Below are 20666 nucleotides of genomic sequence, written 5' to 3' on the forward strand. Positions count from 1 at the left end.
CCTGGGGAAGGGGAGGAGCTGAGCCATAATCTTGCAAGACCCCCGCCCTCCTCCCTCCACAGGAAGCATGAACAGAAAAGACAGCAAGAGGTGAGAGGACCCTCCCCAGGGAGCCCGGCAGCACCCTGAGGCCTCCCTCTGCACGGGAGGCCTGGGGGGAAACTCACCACGGGGTAGGATGTCTGGCTTCTCTGGGATCCGGCGAAGGGGTGCCAGGTGGATGCTTCAGGGAGTCTGGAGCCAGTGAGGGCTGCAGTCACTTGCAGGTGGCATCTGTGCCATGTTGCCCCTGGAGTTTGAGCTGCTTGGGGTCCCCTTCCCACTCCCTGTCACCCCACCTCCATCCCTGGCCTGAGCTGAGTGTCTCTGCCCTCCCTGGGGGCTTCCTGGTTCCCCATCCCCCACTGGACTGGAAACTCCAGCCTCCTGCAGGGTCCTGCCCTAGGAGAGGGGAGTGTGACATGGGCCAAGGTGGTTCCCCTGCCTCTTAAGCCACTCCTGGGGCTGTTCCGGACCTCTGCAGGGGGCTGTAGGATGGGGCCTAGTGGCTGGCCATGTAGCCAGTTCTAGCATGGGCTCCTATCTCCTTGGCAAGCTGGCCCTTCTGTCCCCATAGAGGCAGATGGTGGCTGGCTCCCTAGCCTGGGTAGCTCCTCTGCCATCCCCAGCACCACTCTGATGGGCAAAGGGCTTTCCTCTCTACCCGGTAGTTTAGTGGTAGACAGCTGGCTGCCTCACTTCCTACATGTGTGACCTTAGGTAAGTCACTGAACTGCTCTGTGTCTCGGGTTTTACTTATGTCAATAGAATAATCATAACCTCTACCTCCGAGAGACCTGTAAGTACTCAGTGAAACAATCTAGACCAGTGGTTCTCAGACTGCAGGGAGCCTCCGAACTGTCGGGAGGGTTTGTAAAATACAGATTGCTGGGCTTACCCTTAAAGTGTTTGATTTTGTAGGTCTGGGTTGGGACCTGAGAATCTGTATTTATATCCAGTTCCCAGATGATGCTTTTGGTACTAGCTAGGTACTCACACTTAGGGAAACACTGATTTGGTTAAAATGCTCCCTCCTTGGCTTAGTACACATTTAATACTTTAAAACATCCCTGTTGCTGGCTGCGGTGGTGCACACCTGTAATCCCAGCACTTTGGGAGGCCGAGGAGGGTGGATTACAAGGTCGGGAGTTCAAGACCAGCCTGACCAACATGGGAAAACCCCCGTCTCTACTAAAAATGTAAATATTAGCCATGTGTGGTGGCACGCCGTTGTAATCCCAGCTACTCGAGAGGCTGAGGTAGGAGAACCACTTGAACCTGGGAGGTAGAGGTTGCAGTGAGTTGAGATCCTGCCACTGCACTCCAGCCTGGGCGACAGAGCAAGACTCGGTCTCAAAAGAAAAAAAAAAAAAAAAAAAAAAAGTCCCTACTGGTAATGGTGGCTCATGCCTCTAATCCCAGAATTTTGGGAGGATAAGGCAAGGAGAACTTGAGGCCAAGAGTTCTAGACAAGCTTGGGCTATATTCTACTAACATACATATTTTATATATACATAAAATATAGTGAGACTCCCATCCACACTCACATACAAAATTAGCTGGGTATGGTGGTGCACACCTGTAGTCCCAGCTACCTGGGAGACTAAGGCAGGAGGATCACTTGAGTCCAGGAGTTCAAGGTTATATTGAGCTTTGATTACATCACTGTACTCCAGCCTGAGAGACAGAGCAAGAAAGACCCTGTCTAAAAAAGGGTGGAGGTGGGGGCCTGGCGTGGTGGCTCACAGCTATAATCCCAGCACTTAAGGAGGCAAATGTAGGAGAATCGATTGGACACAGGAGTTCATAACCAGCCCGGCCAACATGGTAAAACCCTGTCTCTGCTAAAAATACAAAAATTAGCTGGGCGTGGTGGCACGTGCCTGTAGTCCCAGCTACTTGGGAGGCTGAGGCAGGAGAATTGCTTGAACTCAGGAGGCGGAGGTTGCGGTGAGCCGAGATCGGACCACTGCACTCCAGCCTGGGTGACAGAGTGAGATCCTGTCTAAAAAATAAAAAAAAAATCCCTAGGGAAGGTCCAAGGATTAACCTCATTTTTCCTTTGAGGAAACTGAGCCCCTGAGAAATTAAGTGACAATGTCACATTAACACAAAGTCACAACAGCTGGCAGAAATTTCTGGATTCTACTTTCGTCTGAAGGCTGGATTTAGCTCTCTCCCTCCTCCCACCATACCTGTGTCTCCATTCCCTGGGAGGTACCAGGCAGAGGGAGGATTATTTTCACAGCTTCCTTGAAGCTGCCTCAGCCTCAGGGACCTCTCACCTAGCTCTTAGGAGCCCCAGAGAAGGCCACTTGGCATTGGTATTTCCTCTCCAGTCCCAAATCTGGGCACCCAGGCCACAGGCTAAAACTGCAGGTCCTGTCAGAGGCTAACCTGGGGTAGGGGTCTGTCACCTTAGTGCAGTGAAGGTGTGGAAGAAGGGAGAGACGAAATCCAGGGGGTCTCCCTGCAGGAGTCTTGCTGTTTTATTTTATTTACTAATTTATTTATTTTGAGACAGAGTCTCACTCTGTCACCCAGGCTGGACTGTAGTGGCGTGATCTCGGCTCACTGCAACCTCCACCTCCCAAATTCAAGCAATTCTCCTGTCTCAGCCTCCTGAGTAGCTGGGAGTACAGGTGGCCACCACCACACCCAGCCAATTTTTGCATTTTTAGTAGCAACAGGGTTTTACCACATTGGCTAGGCTGGTCTCTGACTCCTGAACTCAAGTGATCTACCCTCCTTGGCCTCCCAAAGTGCTGAGATTACAAGCATAAGCCAGGTCTCTCTCTTTTATTTTTATTTTTATTATTTCTGAAACAGAAATCACTATGTCACTCATGTTGGAGGGAAGTCATACAGTTTGGGCTCACTGCAGCCTCTACCTCCCTGGTTCAAGTGATCCTCCTGCCTCAGCCTCCTGAGTAGATGGGATTACAGGCGCCTGCCACCATGTCTGACCAATTTTTGTATTTTTAGTAGAGATGGGGTTTCACCATGTTGGCCAAGGTGGTCTCGAACTCTTGGCCTCAAGTGATGCACCCGTCTTGGCCTCCCAAAGTGCTGGGATTATAGGCGTGAGCCATCACACTAGCCCAGGAGACTTGCTCTCTTGAGGGCTGGGGGAGGGAGGAGGATCGGGTGTTGGGAGACCAAAAGGGATCCCCAAGGATATGGGTCCTGAAGGAAGGTCCTCCCATGCCTCTGCCTGGGGAGGACGGCAGAGAGCCCAGGCATCTTCTCCCACGATTCCCTGGGAGGCCAGGAGTAATCTGGGATCTGCCAACAGGAAGTCTCTTCCAGGACGCCTTGGAAGCAGTCAGGAAGTTGGGGGCAAGGTCTGGGGAGGGAGTTCTTATCATTCCCTCAGGGGTCCTGAGATTCCCTGGGGGATTCAGTCATCCTGGGCAGCAGTCCCCAGCCTTTTTGGCACCAGGGACCGGGTTTGTGGAAGGGGGTGGGGATAGTTTGGGGATGATTCAAGCTCATTACATTTATCGTGAGCTTTATATTATTATTACATTGTAATAGATAGGGAAATAGTTATACAACTCACCATAATGTAGAATCAGTGGGAGCCCTGAGCTTGTTTTCCTGCAACTGGATGGTCCCATCTGAGGATGATGGGAGATGGCAACAGATCATCTGGAATTAGATTTTCAAAGGAGCCGTTACCTAGATCCCTCGCAGGCGTGAGCACTTCACACTAGGGGTCCCTGTCCCATGAAACTCTGTTGCAGATGCTGATCCTCACTGGAGCTCAGGCGGGGATGCTCGCTCACCCCATGGCTCTAACAGGCCATGGACTGGCACCGGTCCGTGTCCCTGGGGCTGGGGACCCCTGGTCTTGAGGATCTTCCCCTCTGATTCCCTGAAGGGAACAGGAGTAGCCCTAAAAATTTGTTTGTGGGGAGGACTCCCATGATTCCCCTAGGGATCTGGAATGTTCCTGGGGGTTCTCCCATGAGTCCCTGGTAGGTCAGCGGTAACCCCGGGGCTTTGCCTCTAGGCAGCCTCTCCCATGGTGCCTTGGGGTATAGGGGTCAAGAGGAATTCTAGGGTCTGCCTGAAGGAAGGGGCTCCCATGACTCCCTGGGGGCTGTGCCCGCAGGAAGTCCCACCAGGAATGCACCGGAAAAACAGGAGGACGGGGCCGGCCCCGCCAAGCGCGCCGCCACAAGACATGCCCCAGCCCCCGGGAAATCAGCAAGGTCATGGCTTCCATGAACCTGGGCCTGCTGAGTGGAGGCGGCTGCAGCGAAGATGAGCTTCTGGAGAAATGCATCCAGTCCTTCGGTGAGTGTCCTCTCCCCAGCAGCCTCCTCCACCCTAACCTCAGCTCAGCACCTGCCTCTCTTCGCCTGGGTTTTTGCAGGTAAAATGAGAGCAGGCTGGGTGGAATGAAACTCAATCACTACATTAGAGATAAGAGAAACACCTGCTTTTCTTTCCGGAAATGAAAATATATACATATATGTTATATATGTATTTATGTATAGAAATTTTTTTTTCTAGACGGAGTCTTGCTCTGTCACCAGGCTAGAGTGCAGTTGTGCCATCTTGGCTCACTGCAATCTCCGCCTCCCGGGTTCAAGCGATTGTCCTGCCTCGGCCTCCTGAGTAGCTGGGACTACAGGCACTCTTGTCACCATGCCTCGCTAATTTTTGCATTTTTAGTAGAGACAGGGTTTTACCATGTTGGCCAGGATGGTTTCCCTCTGACCTCATGATCCACCTGCCTCGGCCTCCCAAAGTGCTGGGATTACAGGCATGAGCCATCTCACCCGGCCATATTTTTCTCTTTTCTTTTTCTTTGGAGACAGAGTCTTGCTCTGTCACCCAGGCTGGAGTGCAGTGGCCCGGTCTCAGCTCACTGCAACCCCCACCTCCCTAATTCGAGTGGTTCTCCTGCCTCAGCCTCCCAAGCAGCTAGGATTACAGGTGCCCACCACCATACCCAGCTAATCTTTGTATTTTTAGTAGAGACGGGGTTTCACCATGTTGGCCAGGCTGGTATCAAACTCGTGGCCTCATGTGATCCGCACCATGTGGCCTCCCAAAGTGCTGGGATTACAGGCATGAGCCACCACGCCCAACTGGTCTGGTGCTATTTCAATCTTCAACAAGTCTTGCCAGGGGTGATGCCGCCTCATGTACAACAAAGATAAGGAAACTGAGGCAGGCTGCCTGTCCAAAGTCATGCCGGGGATCACTGTTAGAGCTGGCCTTTGGACCAGGCAGTCTGGCAGGATCTGGAGGCTGCACTGTGTACTGCCTGAGGGTCATTCTGTTACAGAGTCCCCCTCCTTCCACCCCAGACTCAGCTGGCAGCCTGCGCCATGGGGACCACGTGCTCAACATGGTGCTAGCCATGCACAGCTGGGTGCTGCCCTCTGCCAACCTGGCTGCCCGCCTGCTGACCTCATATCCTCCGAGACTGTGAGCGATGGGTGGAGGGCGAGGGACAGAGCCCTGAGAGCCTGGGCAATGGGAATGGGGAGCGGGCAGGTCACAAACCCTGGGGAACAGATCCTTGACCAGAACTCAAGTATCAGAAGGCCACAGGGGACGCCCAGGAGCTGAGGCGGCTGCAGATCTGTCACCTGGTCAGGTACGGCTGGGCCGAGAGCCCCACTCTCAAGACCCAAGACTTCCATCCTGCTGCCCCCCAAAAAGCATTCCTCAGAGACTCCCCAGCCCAGTTCCCACGGACCCAATCAGCCCCACAGGCCAAAATCCCACTTCTAAGACACCCCCAGCTTTATTCCTAGGACTCTCTCAGTTCTGTTCCCTAGAACCCCCACTTCCTTTCTGGTTTTTTGTTTTTGTTTTTGTTTGAGACAGAGTCTCATTCTGTTGCTCAGGCTGGAGTGCAGTGGCTCGATAGCTCACTGGAACCTCAGCCTCCCGGGTTAAAGCAGTTTTCCTGCCTCAGTCTCTTGAGTAGCTAGGATTACAGCCATGAGCCACCATGCCTGGCTAATTTTTTTGTATTTTTAGCAGAGATGGGGTTTCACTATATTGGCCAGGCTGGTCTTGAACTCCTGATCTTGTGATCCACCCACCTTGGCCTCCCAAAGTACTGGGATTACAGGCATGAGCCACGGTGCCTGGCAGAACCCCCACTTCCTGGAGACTCCCCCCTCACCAACCAGTGAATCCCATAGACACTCCTAGCTGGTACCCAGAGACCTCCAGCTCTGAAACCCAAAACCTCCACCTCCCACAGATCCCAGCCTAGTCCCTAAGACCCCCTCATTCTGTCCCCCCAAAAATCTCATCCCCAGAAGCCCCCAGTCTAGTTCCTAGGACCCTCTACTATCCTGCTTCCCAACAATCACACTCCAACAGCCTCTGAAGTCTGTTTCCCACAGATACTTCCACCCTGTGTTAAGGGACCCCCATCCTCCTCCAGAGACTCCCCAAGCCTGGTGCCCCTCCAAACCCCAACCCTCCAGGGTCCCCCACACACATTTAGAGACCCCCTAGCTCAGCACCTAGAGATTCCTCAGCCAAAGATCCCTTGTAGAGACCTTCGCCACCCCCAGCCTCATCTCACCATCTCCAAATCACTCTCAGGTACTGGCTGACCCAACACCCTGAAGTCATGCACCAGGACCCCCAGCTGGAAGAAGTCATGGGTCGTTTCTGGGCCACCGTGGCCCAGGAGGGCAACTCAGCCCAGAGGAGCCTGGGGGGCTCCTCTAACCTGTGAGTCAGCCCTGTGCCCCACTCTTCCCTGCCCTATCCCCATTCTGCCATCTCCCTCCACATCCCCAATCCCTCCACTGTGAGCCACTCCAATATGCTGCCCCTTTTGGCCCCCAGCCTGAGCCCTGGTGGCCCTGGGCCCCCACCCCCCATGAACAGCCCAGGCCTAGGCAAAAAGCGCAAAGTGTCCTTGCTTTTCGACCACCTGGAGACGGGGGAGCTGGCTCAGCACCTCACCTACCTGGAGTTCCGGTCCTTCCAGGCTATCACGGTGAGGACTCCCTTCCGTCCCTGTCCCAAGCAGGGGAGAGATTGGGGTGGGGTAGGGATTGGCTGGGGCAAGCCAGGACTGAGAGGACACCTGCATGATCATTCAGCAGAGATCTCAAAGTCTTAAACTGTCAAACCTGGGTGCTAGAGGGTCCAGGAAAATGAGTTAAGGAGGCCGAGGTGGGTGGATCACCTGAGGTTGGGAGTTCAAGACCAGCCTGGCCAACATGGTGAAACCCCGTCTCTACTAAAAATACAAAACATTAGCTGGGCATGGTGGCGCGTGCCTGTAATCCCAGCTACTCAGGAGGCTGAGGCAGGAGAATTGCCTGAACCTGGGAGGCGGAGGTTGCGGTGAGCCGAGATCACGCCATTGCACTCCAGCCTGGGTAACAAGAGCGAAACTCCGTCTCAAAAAAAAAAAAAAAAAAAAATTAGCGGGCATGGTGGCAGGCACTTGTAATCCCAGCTACTCGGGAGGCGGAGGCAGGAGAATTGCTTGAACCTCAGGAGGTGGAGGTTGCAGTGAGCCAAGATCATGACACTGTACTCCAGCCTGGGCAACAGAGTGAGACTCTGTATCAAAAAAAAAGAAGAAAAATAGGCCAGGCGCGGTGGCTCAAGCCTGTAATTAATCCCAGCACTTTGGGAGGCCGAGGCGGGTGGATCACGAGGTCGAGAGATCGAGACCATCCTGGTCAACATGGCGAAACCCCGTCTCTACTAAAAATACAAAAAACTAGCTGGGCGTGGTGGCGCGTGCCTGTAATCCCAGCTACTCAGGAGGCTGAGGCAGGAGAATTGCCTGAGCCCAGGAGGCGGAGGTTGCAGTGAGCCGAGATCGTGCCATTGCACTCCAGCCTGGGTAACAAGAGCGAAACTCCGTCTCAAAAAAAAAAAGAAAAAAAGAAAAATAATAAAATGCTTATTGCAGTGATTGGCACTTAGTAAGTGCTCAAAATATATTAACATGGATTCAATAAGCATTTAAACTCACAGTACCTCAGTTTCCTCATCTGTAAAAAGGGGATATGAACAGTTCCTGCCTTGTAGGAGCAATGCCTGGCCCAGGGTAAATGCTATCTGGTTGAACCATTTGAAATTGACATATGTTGCCTACCCCAGGGTCAATTTCAAGTGCTTCAATGTCTTAGCTTTGCCATCTGGACATCATCATTTCAAGAGAAGGGATCTGGTTCTTTCATGTGAAAATTTCCTGAGAGAGAGAGAGAGTGTGTGTGTGAGTGTGTGTGTGTGTGTGTGTGTGTGCAGATATACTCCGTGTAGTGGATGTGGGTATGAAATGAACACTCTTTGGGCAGAATAGATAGAGGTTGATTTCAAGTTATCCTCCCCATCCTTCCCTTTGCTGACTGTATACTAGTTAGGTGTACAGTTAAGAGTATACAGACTCAGTTCCTGCCCTGACTCACACCTGTGTGATCCTGGGCAAATTACCTATCCTCTCTGTGCCTCAACTGTCTAATCTCTAAAATGGAATAACTCATAGAGTTATGAGGGTTAATTAATATGATTACGTGTCAAATCTAGTGCCTGGCTATATATTTATTTATTTATTATTTTTATTTTTTTGAGACAGAGTCTTGCTCTGTCACCCAGGCTGGAGTACAGTGACACGATCTTGGCTCATTGCAGCCTCCACCTCCCGGGTTCAAGTGATTCCCCTGCCTTAGCCTCCCGAGTAGCTGGGATTACAGTCATGTGCCATCACGCCATCACGCCCAGATAATTTTTGTATTTTTAGTAGAGATGGGTTTTACCATGTTGGCCAGGATGGTCTCCATCTCCTGATTTCCTGATCCACCCGCCTCAGCCTCCCAAAGTGCTGGGATTACAGGTGTGAGCCACTGGGTCCGGCAGTTCCCAGCTATATTTAAACATGCCATGCCTCCTCAGATGGGAAAGGACCATGGTGACATCTGGGACGTGTAGCTGCCGTGGGGGTGGGAGGAACAAAGGTCCCTTGGAGTAGACCAGGCTAGGGCATCAGAGGTCTTGACTACTAGTTGGATGCCATGGAAGGGCAGGGCCTGAGCGCTGCGGCCCACCTTGACATCCACCTCGCTCCCAGCCCCAGGACCTGCGGAGCTACGTTTTGCAGGGCTCAGTGCGGGGCTGCCCGGCTCTGGAGGGCTCTGTAGGTCTCAGCAACAGCGTGTCCCGCTGGGTGCAGGTGATGGTGCTGAGCCGTCCCGGGCCCGCACAGCGCGCACAGGTGCTGGACAAGTTCATTCACGTGGCACAGGTGAGGCCCGCGCTGTGGAGCTGCGAACGCTACTGCACGCAGCTACGTGGCCCTCCGCCTTCCAGGCCCTCCACCCCATCTCCCTCCTCCCTCCTAACTCCCGCCTCCGCCCCCGAGGCCACAGTCCGGGCGTTCCAACCCAGGACCTAACTTCTTCTTTGGCCTTGATGCTACCGCGTCCCACCCAACGTGGCCCCACCTCTTGGCCCTAGCGACGTGACAGTCTCCCAACCCCTATGCCCGAATATTCTATCCCCAGGTCAATGAGAGCGTCCCTTTCATGCCCCCACCTTTGTGCCATCCTCCACCGAGGCTTCAATTCCCAGTCCCCGGCCCCCAGCGGTCGCTTCGGGACTGTGCCTCGCTCCGCGTGGCGTCCGGTCTCTCCCTGCCCCGCCCCGTCGCGTTACGCCCCTTTCTCCCCCTCCCTTCCCCCTCCTTTCCGGACACCTTCCCGCCCTTCTGGGAAAAAGGGAAGCCCTCCGCCCGCTGTGGCCGCGCCCCCTTGCGTATTTCCACGAAGACCAAGACCACACCCTTCCTCTGACGTCTTCCCCGGCTCGCTTCCTCCTGCAGGGCCTCTTTGACCTGGGGGTCTCGACGCCCGCCCGGGGCCTGCTTGGTCTGAGCATTTTCCCTTCCTCCCTGCCTCCACTCTCTCCACAGCAACCTCTGCCCAAATTTGTAAAAGGGAGGGCGAGGGAATTCCCCAGCTGCCCAGGTGACCCCATACCTGTCTAGCATCTCTCTGGCCCTGTTCACCTCTGCCTCACTCCCAGCTCCTGCCCAGAGCCTGCGCCTTCTTGTCTCCCTGCACCTGTCTGACTCTCAGTCAGACCCCCAGATGCCTGACACCCTAATGTGTCTGAACCCACCCCCAGCTGTCTGACACATACCTGTCTGTTCCCCAAATAACTTCCCATACTTCCTGCCTCCCAGATTTACTTTTGTTTTTGTTTTTGAGATGGAGTCTTGCTGTCGCCCAGGCTGGAGTGCAGTAGCACGATATCGGCTCACTGCAACCTCCACCTCCCAGGTTCAAGCGATTCTCCTGCCTCAGCCTTCTGATTAGCTGGGATTACAGGTGCGCACCACCACACCCAGCTAACTTTTGTATTTTTAGTAGAGGTGGGGTCCTGCCATGTTGGCCAGGATGGTCTTCATCTCTTGACCTCATGATCTGCCTGCCTCGGCCTCCCAAAGTGTTGGGATTACTGGCATGAGCCACCGCACCAGGCCAGATTGTCTAACCTCACATCAGTCCATCACCAGCTTGACCCTCCTGGCTCAGATTACCATCTGACACCCCCATGAGGCCCAAACATCGCATGTCCGACTCCTACACGCCCCCCTTCTCTCACCTGCCTGATCCCCACACTGCTCCACACCCACACATGCCTGGAACCCCAACTCAACTGGGATGCTGTCATCTGAACTCCCAACTCGCCCATCCTCCCGTGACGACCCTGTGTCATGCTTCCCTTCCTAGAGGCTCCACCAGCTGCAGAATTTCAACACGCTGATGGCGGTCACGGGGGGCCTGTGTCACAGTGCCATCTCCAGACTCAAGGACTCCCATGCCCACCTGAGCCCTGACAGCACCAAGGTGAATCCCCACTACCCTCCCCAAAGCTCCAAGTGGTCAGCTGTCCTGAACCCCCACACCTAATTCCCAAGCCCTGTCCATCCCTGCCCAGGGGCCCTGGAACCCACATGAAGTCCTTGTTCCTCCAAATCCCAGCATTCCTCCTCCCTGGCATCCATCCACCCATGGTGCTGACCCCTCTCTTCTCTCAGCGTGTCGGGTCCTGAGCTGGACTATGAGGGAGACAGATGGGAGAGAAGCTAGCAGAGAGCTTTGAAGTCCCCATGGGGAGGACTGGCTGAGGTCAGAAAATGGCAGGAAATTAGGCCGAAGGTGCCCTGGGAAGACCCTCTTGAGACTTGCAACCTGGGCTAAGCTAGGGAAGTTTGAGAGTGATGACACACCTGTGATAAGATCTGGCTTTTTAAGAAACAGTTGGCCGGGCGCGGTGGCTCACGCCTATAATCCCAGCACTTTGGGAGGCCAAGGCGGGTGGATCACAAGGTCAAGAGATAGACACCATCCTGGTCAACGTGGTGAAACCCTGTCTCTACTAAAAATGCAAAAAATTAGCTGGGCAAGGTGGCACGTGCCTGTAATCCCAGCTACTCAGGAGGCTGAGGCAGGAGAATTGCCTGAGCCCAGGAGGCGGAGGTTGCGGTGAGCCGAGATGGCGCCATTGCACTCCAGCCTGGATAACAAGAGCGAAACTCCGTCTCAAAAAAAAAAAAAAAAAGAGTTATAGTCTGGGTATAATATAGTAGCTCACACCTGTAATCCCAGAGTTTTGGGAGGCCAAAGAAGGAGGACTGCTTAAGTCCAGGTGTTTGAGACAAAAAAAAAAAATTTTTTTTTTGTTTGAGATGGAGTTTCTCTTGTCACCCAGGATGGAGTGCAGTGTGTGTGATCTCAGCTCACCGTAATCACTGCCTCCCAGGTTCAAGTGATTCTCCTGCCTTAGCCTACCACGTAGCTGGGATGACAGGCAGGTGCCACCTTGCCTGGCTAATTTTGTATTTTTAGTAGAGACGGGTTTCTCCATGTTGGTCAGGCTGGTCTCAAACTCCCGACCTGTGCCCACCTCGGCCTCCCAAAGTGCTCGGATTACAGGCGTGAGGCACTGCACCCAACCTAATTCATTTTTAAATTTTTTTGGCTGGGCAAGGTGGCGAAACAGTCTCAAAAAAATAAATATAAATAAATTAGCCAGCCATGGTGGCCCATGCCTGTAGTCCCAGCTACTTGGGAGGCTGAGGGGGAGGACTGCTGGAGTCCAGGAGTTTTTCATTGTTGTTATTGTTTGAGAAGGAGCCTCACTCCGTCTCCCAGGCTGGAATACAGTGGCGCAATCTCAGCACACTGCAGCCTCTACCTCCCAGGTTCAAGCGATTCTCCTGCCTCAGCCTCCTGAGTAGCTGGGATTATAGGCCTGTACTATCAGGCCCAATTAATTTTTGTATTTTTAATAGAGGCAGGGTTTAACCATGTTGCCCAGGCTGGTCTTGAACTCCTGACCTTAGATGATCCGCCTGCCTCAGCCTCCCAGGCGTGAGCCACCGTACCCAGCCATCAAGCCCAGGAGTTTAAGGTTGCAATGAGCTGTGATCACCCAGCCTGGGTGACAGAGTGAGACCCTACGTTAAAAAAAAAAAAAAAAAAGAAAGGCACAGTGGCTGACGCCCGTAATCCAAACACTTTGGGAGCCTGAGGCAGGTGGATCACCTGAGGTCAGGAATTCAAGACCAACCTGGCCAACCTAGTAAAACCCCATCTCTACTAAAAATGCAAAATTAGCCGAGTGCGGTGGTGCATGCCTGTAATCCCAGCTACTCAGGAGGCTCAGGAAGGAGAATCGCTTGAACCCAGGAGGTGGAGGTTACAGTGAGCCGAGATCATGCCATTGCACTCCAGCCTGGGCAACAAGAGTGAAACTCTATCCCAAAAAGAAAGAAAGAAAGATAAAAGAAATCATTTTAGCCAAAGAATGGGGGATTGTGGGACTTTTCTGAGATGGGGACCCAAGAGGAAGAGCAGTTTGGGGGAAATGCTGAGAGCATCATGGGATACAGAAGGGCTCAGGAGGTGTCCAAAATGCCACTGGGTCACTGAAGGCCTTGAGCCCACCCAGGAGGCTGCTAGGATACCCCTCCAGGGGGCGCAGGGGACGGGAATGCCCTGTTAACTCCCCGATTCTGTGTCCCTCCTGCCCAGGCCCTGCTGGAGCTCACTGAGCTCCTTGCCTCCCACAACAACTACGCCCGCTACCGCCGTACCTGGGCTGGCTGTACAGGCTTCCGGCTGCCTGTGCTGGGTGTGCATCTCAAGGACTTGGTGTCCCTACATGAGGCACAGCCTGACAGGTTGCCTGACGGCCGCCTGCACCTATCCAAGCTGAACAGCCTCTACCTGCGGCTGCAGGAGCTGGCGGCCCTCCAAGGGCAGCGTCCACCCTGCAGTGCCAACGAGGACCTGCTGCACCTGCTCACAGTGAGCCCCCACCCCACCCAATCTGGGCTTCTGAGGGTACTGAGACGTAGGGTCCTGGGCGCGTGAGGGTCTCCAGGACCAGGGTAGAAAAGTGCTGGAGTCCACAGGCGTTGAAGCCAGAGCTTCCAGGTTTTTTTCTAGCTGCGTGATCTCAAGTCACCGAACCCTTAGCCCTCAGTTTCGTTATCCGCAAAACGGGAATAATAAAAGTACCCACTTCAGAGGGTGGTTGAAGAGAGATAACCAATGACATCATTCAAAGAAAGTCCTTAAGACAGTATCTAGCAGGGCACAGCGGCTCATGCCTGTCATCCTAACACTTTGGAACACTGAGGTAGGCGGATTGCCCGAGATCAGGAGTCTGAGACCAGACTAGGCAACATGGCGAACTCCATCTCTACTAAAAATACAAAACACTTAGCCAGGTGTGGTGGTGCATGCCTCTAGTCTCAGCTACTTGGGAGGCTGATGCATGAGAATTGCTTGAACCTAGGAGGTGGAGACTGCAGTGAGCCAAGATCACACCACTACACTCCAGCCCGGGTGACAGGGTGAGACTGTCACAAAAAAAGACAGTATATGGAGCAGAGAGAGCTCTATATTCTATATAAGTAACATGTTTTTTCCCCACTTCCCCTAGTGACTCAACTATCCATTGACCTGAGCTCTGGAATTGCTTTGGGGGTTCACATTCTTTTTTTTTTTTTTTGAGACTGAGTTTCACTCTTGTTGCCCAGGCTGGAGTGCAGTGACGCAATCTCACCTCACCACGACTTCTGCCTCCCAGGTTCAAGCAATTCTCCTCCCTGAGCCTCCTGAGTAGCTGGAATTACAGGTGTGTGCCATCACACCTGGCTAATTTTGTATTTTTAATAGAGACAGGGTTTCTCCATGTTGGTCACGCTGGTCTTGAACTCCTGACCTCAGGTGATCTGCCCACCTTGGCCTCCCAAAGTGCTGGGATTACAGGTGTGAGCCACTGCGCCTGGCCTGGGGTTCACATTCTTAAATCCCAAGGTTCTGAGCTTCTCATGCTGATAGCCCCAAATCTCAAGATTTGACATATCCAAGAATCTAAGCAAAAGGCTAATAACAATTATTCATCATTGCCTATGTGCCAGGTGCCTCATTCCACCTTACAACCTTATGAGGTTGGGACCCTTACTGTGCCCATTCTGTGGATTGGGAAACTGAGGCCCAGAGAGGTGGGGTCACTTGCTCACTGTCCCACAGCAGTAATGCTAGGATTTGGCCCCAGGAGGGGCTTTGGGAAGAGCTTGGGAATGGGCGTGGGGGCCGGGCAGGGCTGTAGACAGGCGGAGCTGCAACACCCCTGTCTGCTGCAGCTCTCCCTGGATCTCTTCTACACGGAGGACGAGATCTATGAGCTTTCTTATGCCCGGGAGCCACGCTGTCCCAAGAGTCTGGTGAGACCCGATCCCTAACCTGGGACCCCCCTCCCCCATTACCTCCAACTCCCCTGAGCCTATGCAGTGACTAACTCTGCCCCTCTGTCCCTGCCCCAGCCACCCTCCCCCTTCAAAGCACCTCTGGTGATGGAGTGGGCCCCTGGTGTGACACCCAAGCCGGACAGGGTCACACTGGGTCGGCACGTGGAGCAGCTGGTGGAGGTGAGGAGGGGAGGGTGGCCTGGCCACCAGGAGCCAGGAGGGAAGACATCTGTAGAACCCTGAGCCTGGAGGTGGGGACTTGCAGCCCTGGGGAGCGTAGTTCCGCGACTGGGCCTTACCTGCTTCCCCACACTCCTCTGAAGTCCGTGTTCAAGAATTACGACCCTGAAGGCCGAGGAACCATCTCTCAGGAGGACTTTGAGCGGCTCTCAGGCAATTTTCCCTTCGCCTGCCATGGGCTTCACCCGCCTCCACGCCAGGGGTAAGTGGTTCTGACTCCTGGATCGCCCAAAGACGAGGACATCCAGGTCTGGGGGAGGCTGGGGCCGGTCATGCTCAGGCTTACTTTCTGCCCCCAGGAGAGGCTCCTTCAGCAGAGAGGAGCTGACGGGGTACCTGCTCCGGGCCAGCGCCATCTGCTCCAAGCTGGGCCTGGCCTTTCTGCACACCTTCCATGAGGTCACCTTCCGCAAGCCTACCTTCTGCGACAGCTGCAGTGGCTTCGTGAGCACTCTGCCTCATCACCACCCTTAGGTTCCATCTGTCCTGGAGCCGCAGCCCCCAAGCCCCAGATAACCCCCAAATTCCAGAAATCCTCCAGCCTCGAATTATCCTGTTTCATATAAACCCAAACACCAGACATTCCCTATATCCTGGATAATCTTCAAATGCCAGATAATCCCCAAATCCCAGATAATCCCCACCCCCAGAAAAATCACTGAATCATGGATAATATCTAAAACTCTGGATAGGAGGCTAGGAATAGTAATCCTTATGCCTGTAATCCCAGCACTATTGGGATTGCTTGCTCTCAAGAGTTCAAGATCAGCCTGGGCAACATAGTGAGACCCTGTCTCTACTAAAAATATAAACATTAGCCACACGTGGTGGTGCACACCTGTGATCCCAGCTACTTGGGATCATCACAGAATTGCTTGAACCCAGGAGGTGGAGGTTGCAGTGAGCCAAGACTGCACGACTGTACTCCAGCCTGGGCAACAGAGGGAGACTGTGTCTCAAAAAAGAAACTTGGACAATCTCCAAAACTGGGTAGACTATGTTCAAACAGCATCATCCTCCGAAGCTCTAGACTGCAGTTCATTCAAACCCTGAATAATTTCCAAATTCAAAATATCTTCATACTCTGGCTAGTGGATCAGTCTCTCAACCTCTAACCTGAGACTAATTCACAAACCTTGGATTACTTCCCACATTCATTTATTTATTCATGAAATAATTACTGAGCACCTCCTGTGTGCTAGGTCATCCAAGGCCCTGGGGATAAAGTAGGAATACGGCAGATAAATCCTGCCCATAGAATTTGCATTTTAGGCCAGCTGGGATCACTTGAGGTCAGGAGTTCGAAACCAGCCTGACTAGCATGGAGAAACCCTGTCTCCACTAAAATCACAAAATTAGCCAGGCATGGTGGAGCATGCCCGTAATCCCAGCTACTCGGGAGGCTGAAGCAGGAGAATCAATTGAACTCAGGAGGCTGAGGCAGGAGAATTGCTTGAACCTGGGAGGGTGACCCTGTAGTGAGCGCAGATCATGCCATTGCACTCCAGCCTGGGCAATAAGAGCAAAACTGTCTCAAAACAAAAAAAAATTTGCACTTTAGAAACTTGAAATTTAAAATCTAATATCCTAGGTGATTCTCTAAACTTGAGATAATCTCCAAGTTTCCTTTATTTATTTTGTTAAGAGATGGTTTTGCTCTGTCACCCAGGCTGGACTGCAGGGGTACGATCGTGGTTCATTGCAGCCTCCAACTCCTGAGCTCAAGCGATCCTCTCACTTCAGCTGATCCTCCTATTTCAGCCTCCCAAGTGGCTGGGGCCACAGGTGTACACCACTATGCCCAGCTAATGGCTAATTTAAACAACTTTTTTGTGTGGGGGGGGTCTCCCTATGTTGCCCAGGCTGGTCTTGAACTCCTGGACTCAAGCGATCCTCCCACTTTGGCCTCCCAACCTCTCACCTTGGCGTTTTGAAGTGCTGGGATTACTGGCATAAACCACTGTACCCCACCCACATTCCTTTAATTACAATTAAATCTCTAGTCTTGAGAATTTCAAAACCTGGCTAGCTTCCACACTTCCACTCCCCAGCTGCCCTGCCAATCCACAGCCCTCCCTCTTCGTAACCCTTTCTGCTTTCTCTTCCCAGCTCTGGGGTGTCACCAAGCAAGGCTACCGCTGTCGGGGTGAGTGGGGCACCAGCGAGTTGGGAGGGAAGCCTTGGCCCACAGGCTGGAAGAATGGATGGCACAGATTGGACCCCTGGCCATTAACTGCTGCCTTCCCCCAGAGTGCGGTCTGTGTTGCCACAAACACTGCAGAGACCAGGTGAAGGTGGAGTGTAAGAAGAGGCCAGGGGCCAAGGGTGATGCGGGGCCCCCCGGAGCCCCTGTCCCACCCACGCCAGCTCCCCACGCCAGCTGTGGTAAGACCTAGAGTACCGAAGTGCTGGGAGGGGGCTGGGGGAGGAAGGGAGTTAAGTCCAAGGTCACGAGGCCCTTCCTATCAGACCCACGCCCCTTCTATCCGTCCACAAACAGGCTCTGAGGAAAATCTCTCCTACACGCTATCCCTGGAACCTGAGACTGGGTGCCAGCTTCGCCATGCTTGGACCCAGACTGAATCCCCACACCCTACCTGGGAACCAGAGACGGTGAGGAGAAACTGCCCTTACCCCCAGTTGGATACAGGGGACACAGGCCATTGGCCTGGGGGAGACTGGACAGATTTGGAGACCCATAGGAAAGTTAAAAATATGCAGAAATCCTTGATTGCTGGGGTGGGAGGGTATGGATACTAGTTAATTTTTTTTTTTTTTTTTTGAGATGGAGTTTCACTCCTATTGCCCAGGCTGGAGTGCAGTGGCACAATCTGGGCTCACTACAGGGTCATCCTCCTAGGTTCAAGCAATTCTCCTGCCTCAGCCTCCTGAGTAGCTAGGATTACAGGCATGTGTCACCATACCTGGCTAATTTTGTATTTTTAGTAGAGACGGGGTTTCTCCATATTGGCCAGCTGGTCTCGAGCTCCCGACCTCAGGTGATCTGCCTGCCTCGGCCTCCCAAAGTGCTGGGATTACAGGTGTGAGCCACCGTGCCAGGCCTGACCCTGGTTAATTTTTAATGCTGATAGAAAAATAGGCATGGTAGCTCTTGTCTGTAATCCCAGCACTTTGGGAGGCCAAGGAGGGGGATCACTTGAGGTCAGAAGTTTGAGACCAGCCTGACCAACATGATGAAACCCCATCTCTACTAAAACTACAAAAATCAGCTGGGTGTGGTGGCAGGTGCCTGTAGTCCCAGGTACTTGGGAGGCTGAGACAGGAGAATCACTTGATCCTGGGAGGTAGAGGCTGTAATGAGCCAAGACTGCACCACTGCAGTCCAGCCTGGGCAGCAGAGCAAGACCCTGTCTCAAAAAGAAAAATAGAAGTTTCAACGTGTTGGGGGTGGGGTGGGATGATAACCACTAGGAGAATAGAAAAAAGGATTCTAGCCAATAAGATAGCAGAATAAAGCCAAATATATCAGGAGCTACCAAAAGTGCTAATGGAGTCAACACCACTATTCCAGAGCAGAGACTCTCAGACAGGTTCCACAAAGGGTTCCACAGGGGACATTCATTCATCTGGGACTTACCAGTCTGGGCAGGGCAGCGTTCCTGGCAGTGAAGTGTCTCCTAGACATATGCTCCCCACATCATCTGACGTCTTCCTTTCCTCCTTCCAGGTGCCCTGCCCAGTAATGGACCCACCATCAACCCCATCCTCCAAGCGGGATTCCTAAGCATCTCTCAGTCTCCTCTCTCCCTCACTCCCTTCCCCAGTCAGTCCTGAGTCCTGCCGTCGGACTCTGGCAGGGCTTCCAGAGGTAGGACCCCCAGAGACAACCGCCTTCCCATCCACAGTGCCTTCGGTGGCACATCCGTCATGATTTTCGCTGGAAGTGACTTTCCTCTCTTGCATGGTGGTGGATACTAATCCCCCTCCCTTTCCCTGCACTTAGTATCTGTGCAGCTCTGTGTTGGACACATTTAGACTCAGGCCTCATTTCGCCAACTCCCTAAATCTCCATTTCACAGATAAGAAGACTGAGGCTCCCTGAAGTTAAGCCAAGGTAGAACAGTTCCCAGGGGCTGGAGGTAGATTCAAACCCAGGTCTTCTGTCTGCCCTAAAACTGAAGCTCCTGATCAATATACTATGGGTCAGGAAGGGGTGAGGATAGAGCAGGTCTCTGGGATTATAGAGTTGGGAGAGAAAGCTGGGTAGTGGGTAGAGCAGGCAACCAATGGACACCTCAGTGAGATCACATCCATCCTCGGCTCAGGGGAAAAGCCAGAGTCCCCACTATGGCCCACAAAGCTCCACGTGATCTGCCCCCATCACCCCTCCGACCTTGCTTCTCACCCCTCACCTCTCTTCGTTCTGCTTCAGCTACACTGGCTTCAACGCACCCCGAATGTGCCCCAAATACTCCTACCTCAGGGCCTTTGCACTGGCTGTTCCCCTGCCTGGAATGCTCTTCCCCAGAGGCCTGTCTGGCCCCCTCTTTGGAACTGTGCTCCAGTGGCACCGTCTCAGTAAGGCTTCCCCTGAACATAGTCAAGACGCAAGTCCCCCGTCTCCTCCCAGTTCTGATCCTGCCTCTGTGCTTTATTTTTTTATTTTATTTTTATTTTTTGAGACAGTCTCGCTTTGTTGCCCAAGCTACAGTGCAACGGCACAATCTCAGCTCACTGCAACCTCTGCCTCCCTGGTTCAAGAAATTCTCCTGCCTCAGCCTCCCGAGGAGATGGGATTACAGGCATGCACCACTACACGGGGATAATTTTTCCATTTTTAGTACAGATGGGGTTCCACCATGTTGGCCAGACTGGTCTCAAACTCCTGGTCTCAGGTGATCCACCTGCCTCAGCCTCCCAAAGTGCTGGGATTACAGGCGTGAGCCACCGCGCCCTGCCCCTGCTTAATTTTTCTGCACAGAACTTTCCCCATCTGTCAGCCTATACTTTTTCCCTCTTTATCTCCCTGAACATCTGTCCTTCCTCACCAGGAACATCAGAACATCAGCTCCAGGACAGCAGAGATTTCTTTTTTTACTTTTTGAGATGGAGTCTCACTCTGTCGCCCAGGCTGGAGTGCAGTGGCACGATCTCAGCTCACTGCAATCTTGCCTCCCAGATTCAAGCAATTCTCCTGCCTCAGCCTCCTGAGTAGCTGGGTTACAGGCGCCCACCACCACGCCTGGCTAATTTTTGTATTTTTAGTAGAGACGGGGTTTCACCATATTGGCCAGGCTGGTCTCGAACCCCTGACCTCATGATCTGCCCACCTCAGCCTCCCAGAGTGCTGGGATGACAGGTGTGAGCCACTGCGCCTGGCCGAGAGTAGGGATTTCTATCAACGTCTTTCACTGCTGCATCCCCAGTGCCTAGAACAGGGCTGGCAGGTGGTAGGCGCCTGACAGATGTTTGTCCGATGCCTGAGTGTCTCCTTACCCATGCCCAAGGCACAAGAAAGATGTGCTTTAGGGCAAAGAACCTTGAGGGTCAGAGCAGCAGGGGCCCGTTCAGACCCAGGGAGCAGAGACACCCCTAACCCCTTCACAAACCCAAGCAACCCTGACTTGGCCCCCACAGAGAGAGGTCCTAT

The 20666-nt window shown here is 53.2% G+C and overlaps 1 protein-coding gene and 1 long non-coding RNA gene across 3 annotated transcripts; one reads left to right on the forward strand and one right to left on the reverse strand.

Annotated features, from left to right (window-relative positions):
* On the forward strand, positions 1-20612 carry RASGRP4 (RAS guanyl releasing protein 4). Of its 2 annotated transcripts, XM_003937443.4 has the most exons (17): positions 1-90; positions 4157-4341; positions 5364-5469; positions 5594-5656; positions 6625-6756; positions 6874-7027; positions 9119-9292; positions 10782-10898; positions 13089-13364; positions 14711-14791; positions 14891-14995; positions 15139-15257; positions 15355-15499; positions 17165-17201; positions 17306-17440; positions 17556-17668; positions 18744-20612. In XM_003937443.4, the coding sequence occupies exons 1-17, from the start codon at positions 68-70 to the stop codon at positions 18798-18800; spliced, it is 2022 nt and encodes a 673-aa protein (XP_003937492.1). In that variant the 5' UTR covers positions 1-67; the 3' UTR covers positions 18801-20612. The 2 variants fall into 2 exon arrangements, with proteins under 2 accessions (XP_003937492.1, XP_003937495.1); XM_003937446.4 differs by lacking the exons at positions 9119-9292; positions 10782-10898.
* LOC141581275 (uncharacterized) lies at positions 67-9667 on the reverse strand. Its single transcript, XR_012513844.1, has 3 exons — positions 9583-9667; positions 3602-3690; positions 67-234 (listed from the first exon to the last, which is right to left on the reverse strand). It is a non-coding gene; the product is annotated as an uncharacterized LOC141581275 (long non-coding RNA).
* Positions 20613-20666: the final 54 nt, after the last annotated feature.

The sequence above is a fragment of the Saimiri boliviensis genome, chromosome 14, assembly GCF_048565385.1.
Source record: "Saimiri boliviensis isolate mSaiBol1 chromosome 14, mSaiBol1.pri, whole genome shotgun sequence".
NCBI lineage: Eukaryota > Metazoa > Chordata > Mammalia > Primates > Cebidae > Saimiri > Saimiri boliviensis.

Excerpts from the sequence above, each read along its gene's own strand:
- RASGRP4 (XM_003937443.4), top strand. The coding sequence starts at position 68 with ATGAACAGAAAAGACAGCAAGAG. Across the intron at positions 91-4,156 it reads AACAGAAAAGACAGCAAGAG|GAAGTCCCACCAGGAATGCA; the intron begins GTGAGAGGACCC and ends CTGTGCCCGCAG. Across the intron at positions 4,342-5,363 it reads GAAATGCATCCAGTCCTTCG|ACTCAGCTGGCAGCCTGCGC; the intron begins GTGAGTGTCCTC and ends CTTCCACCCCAG.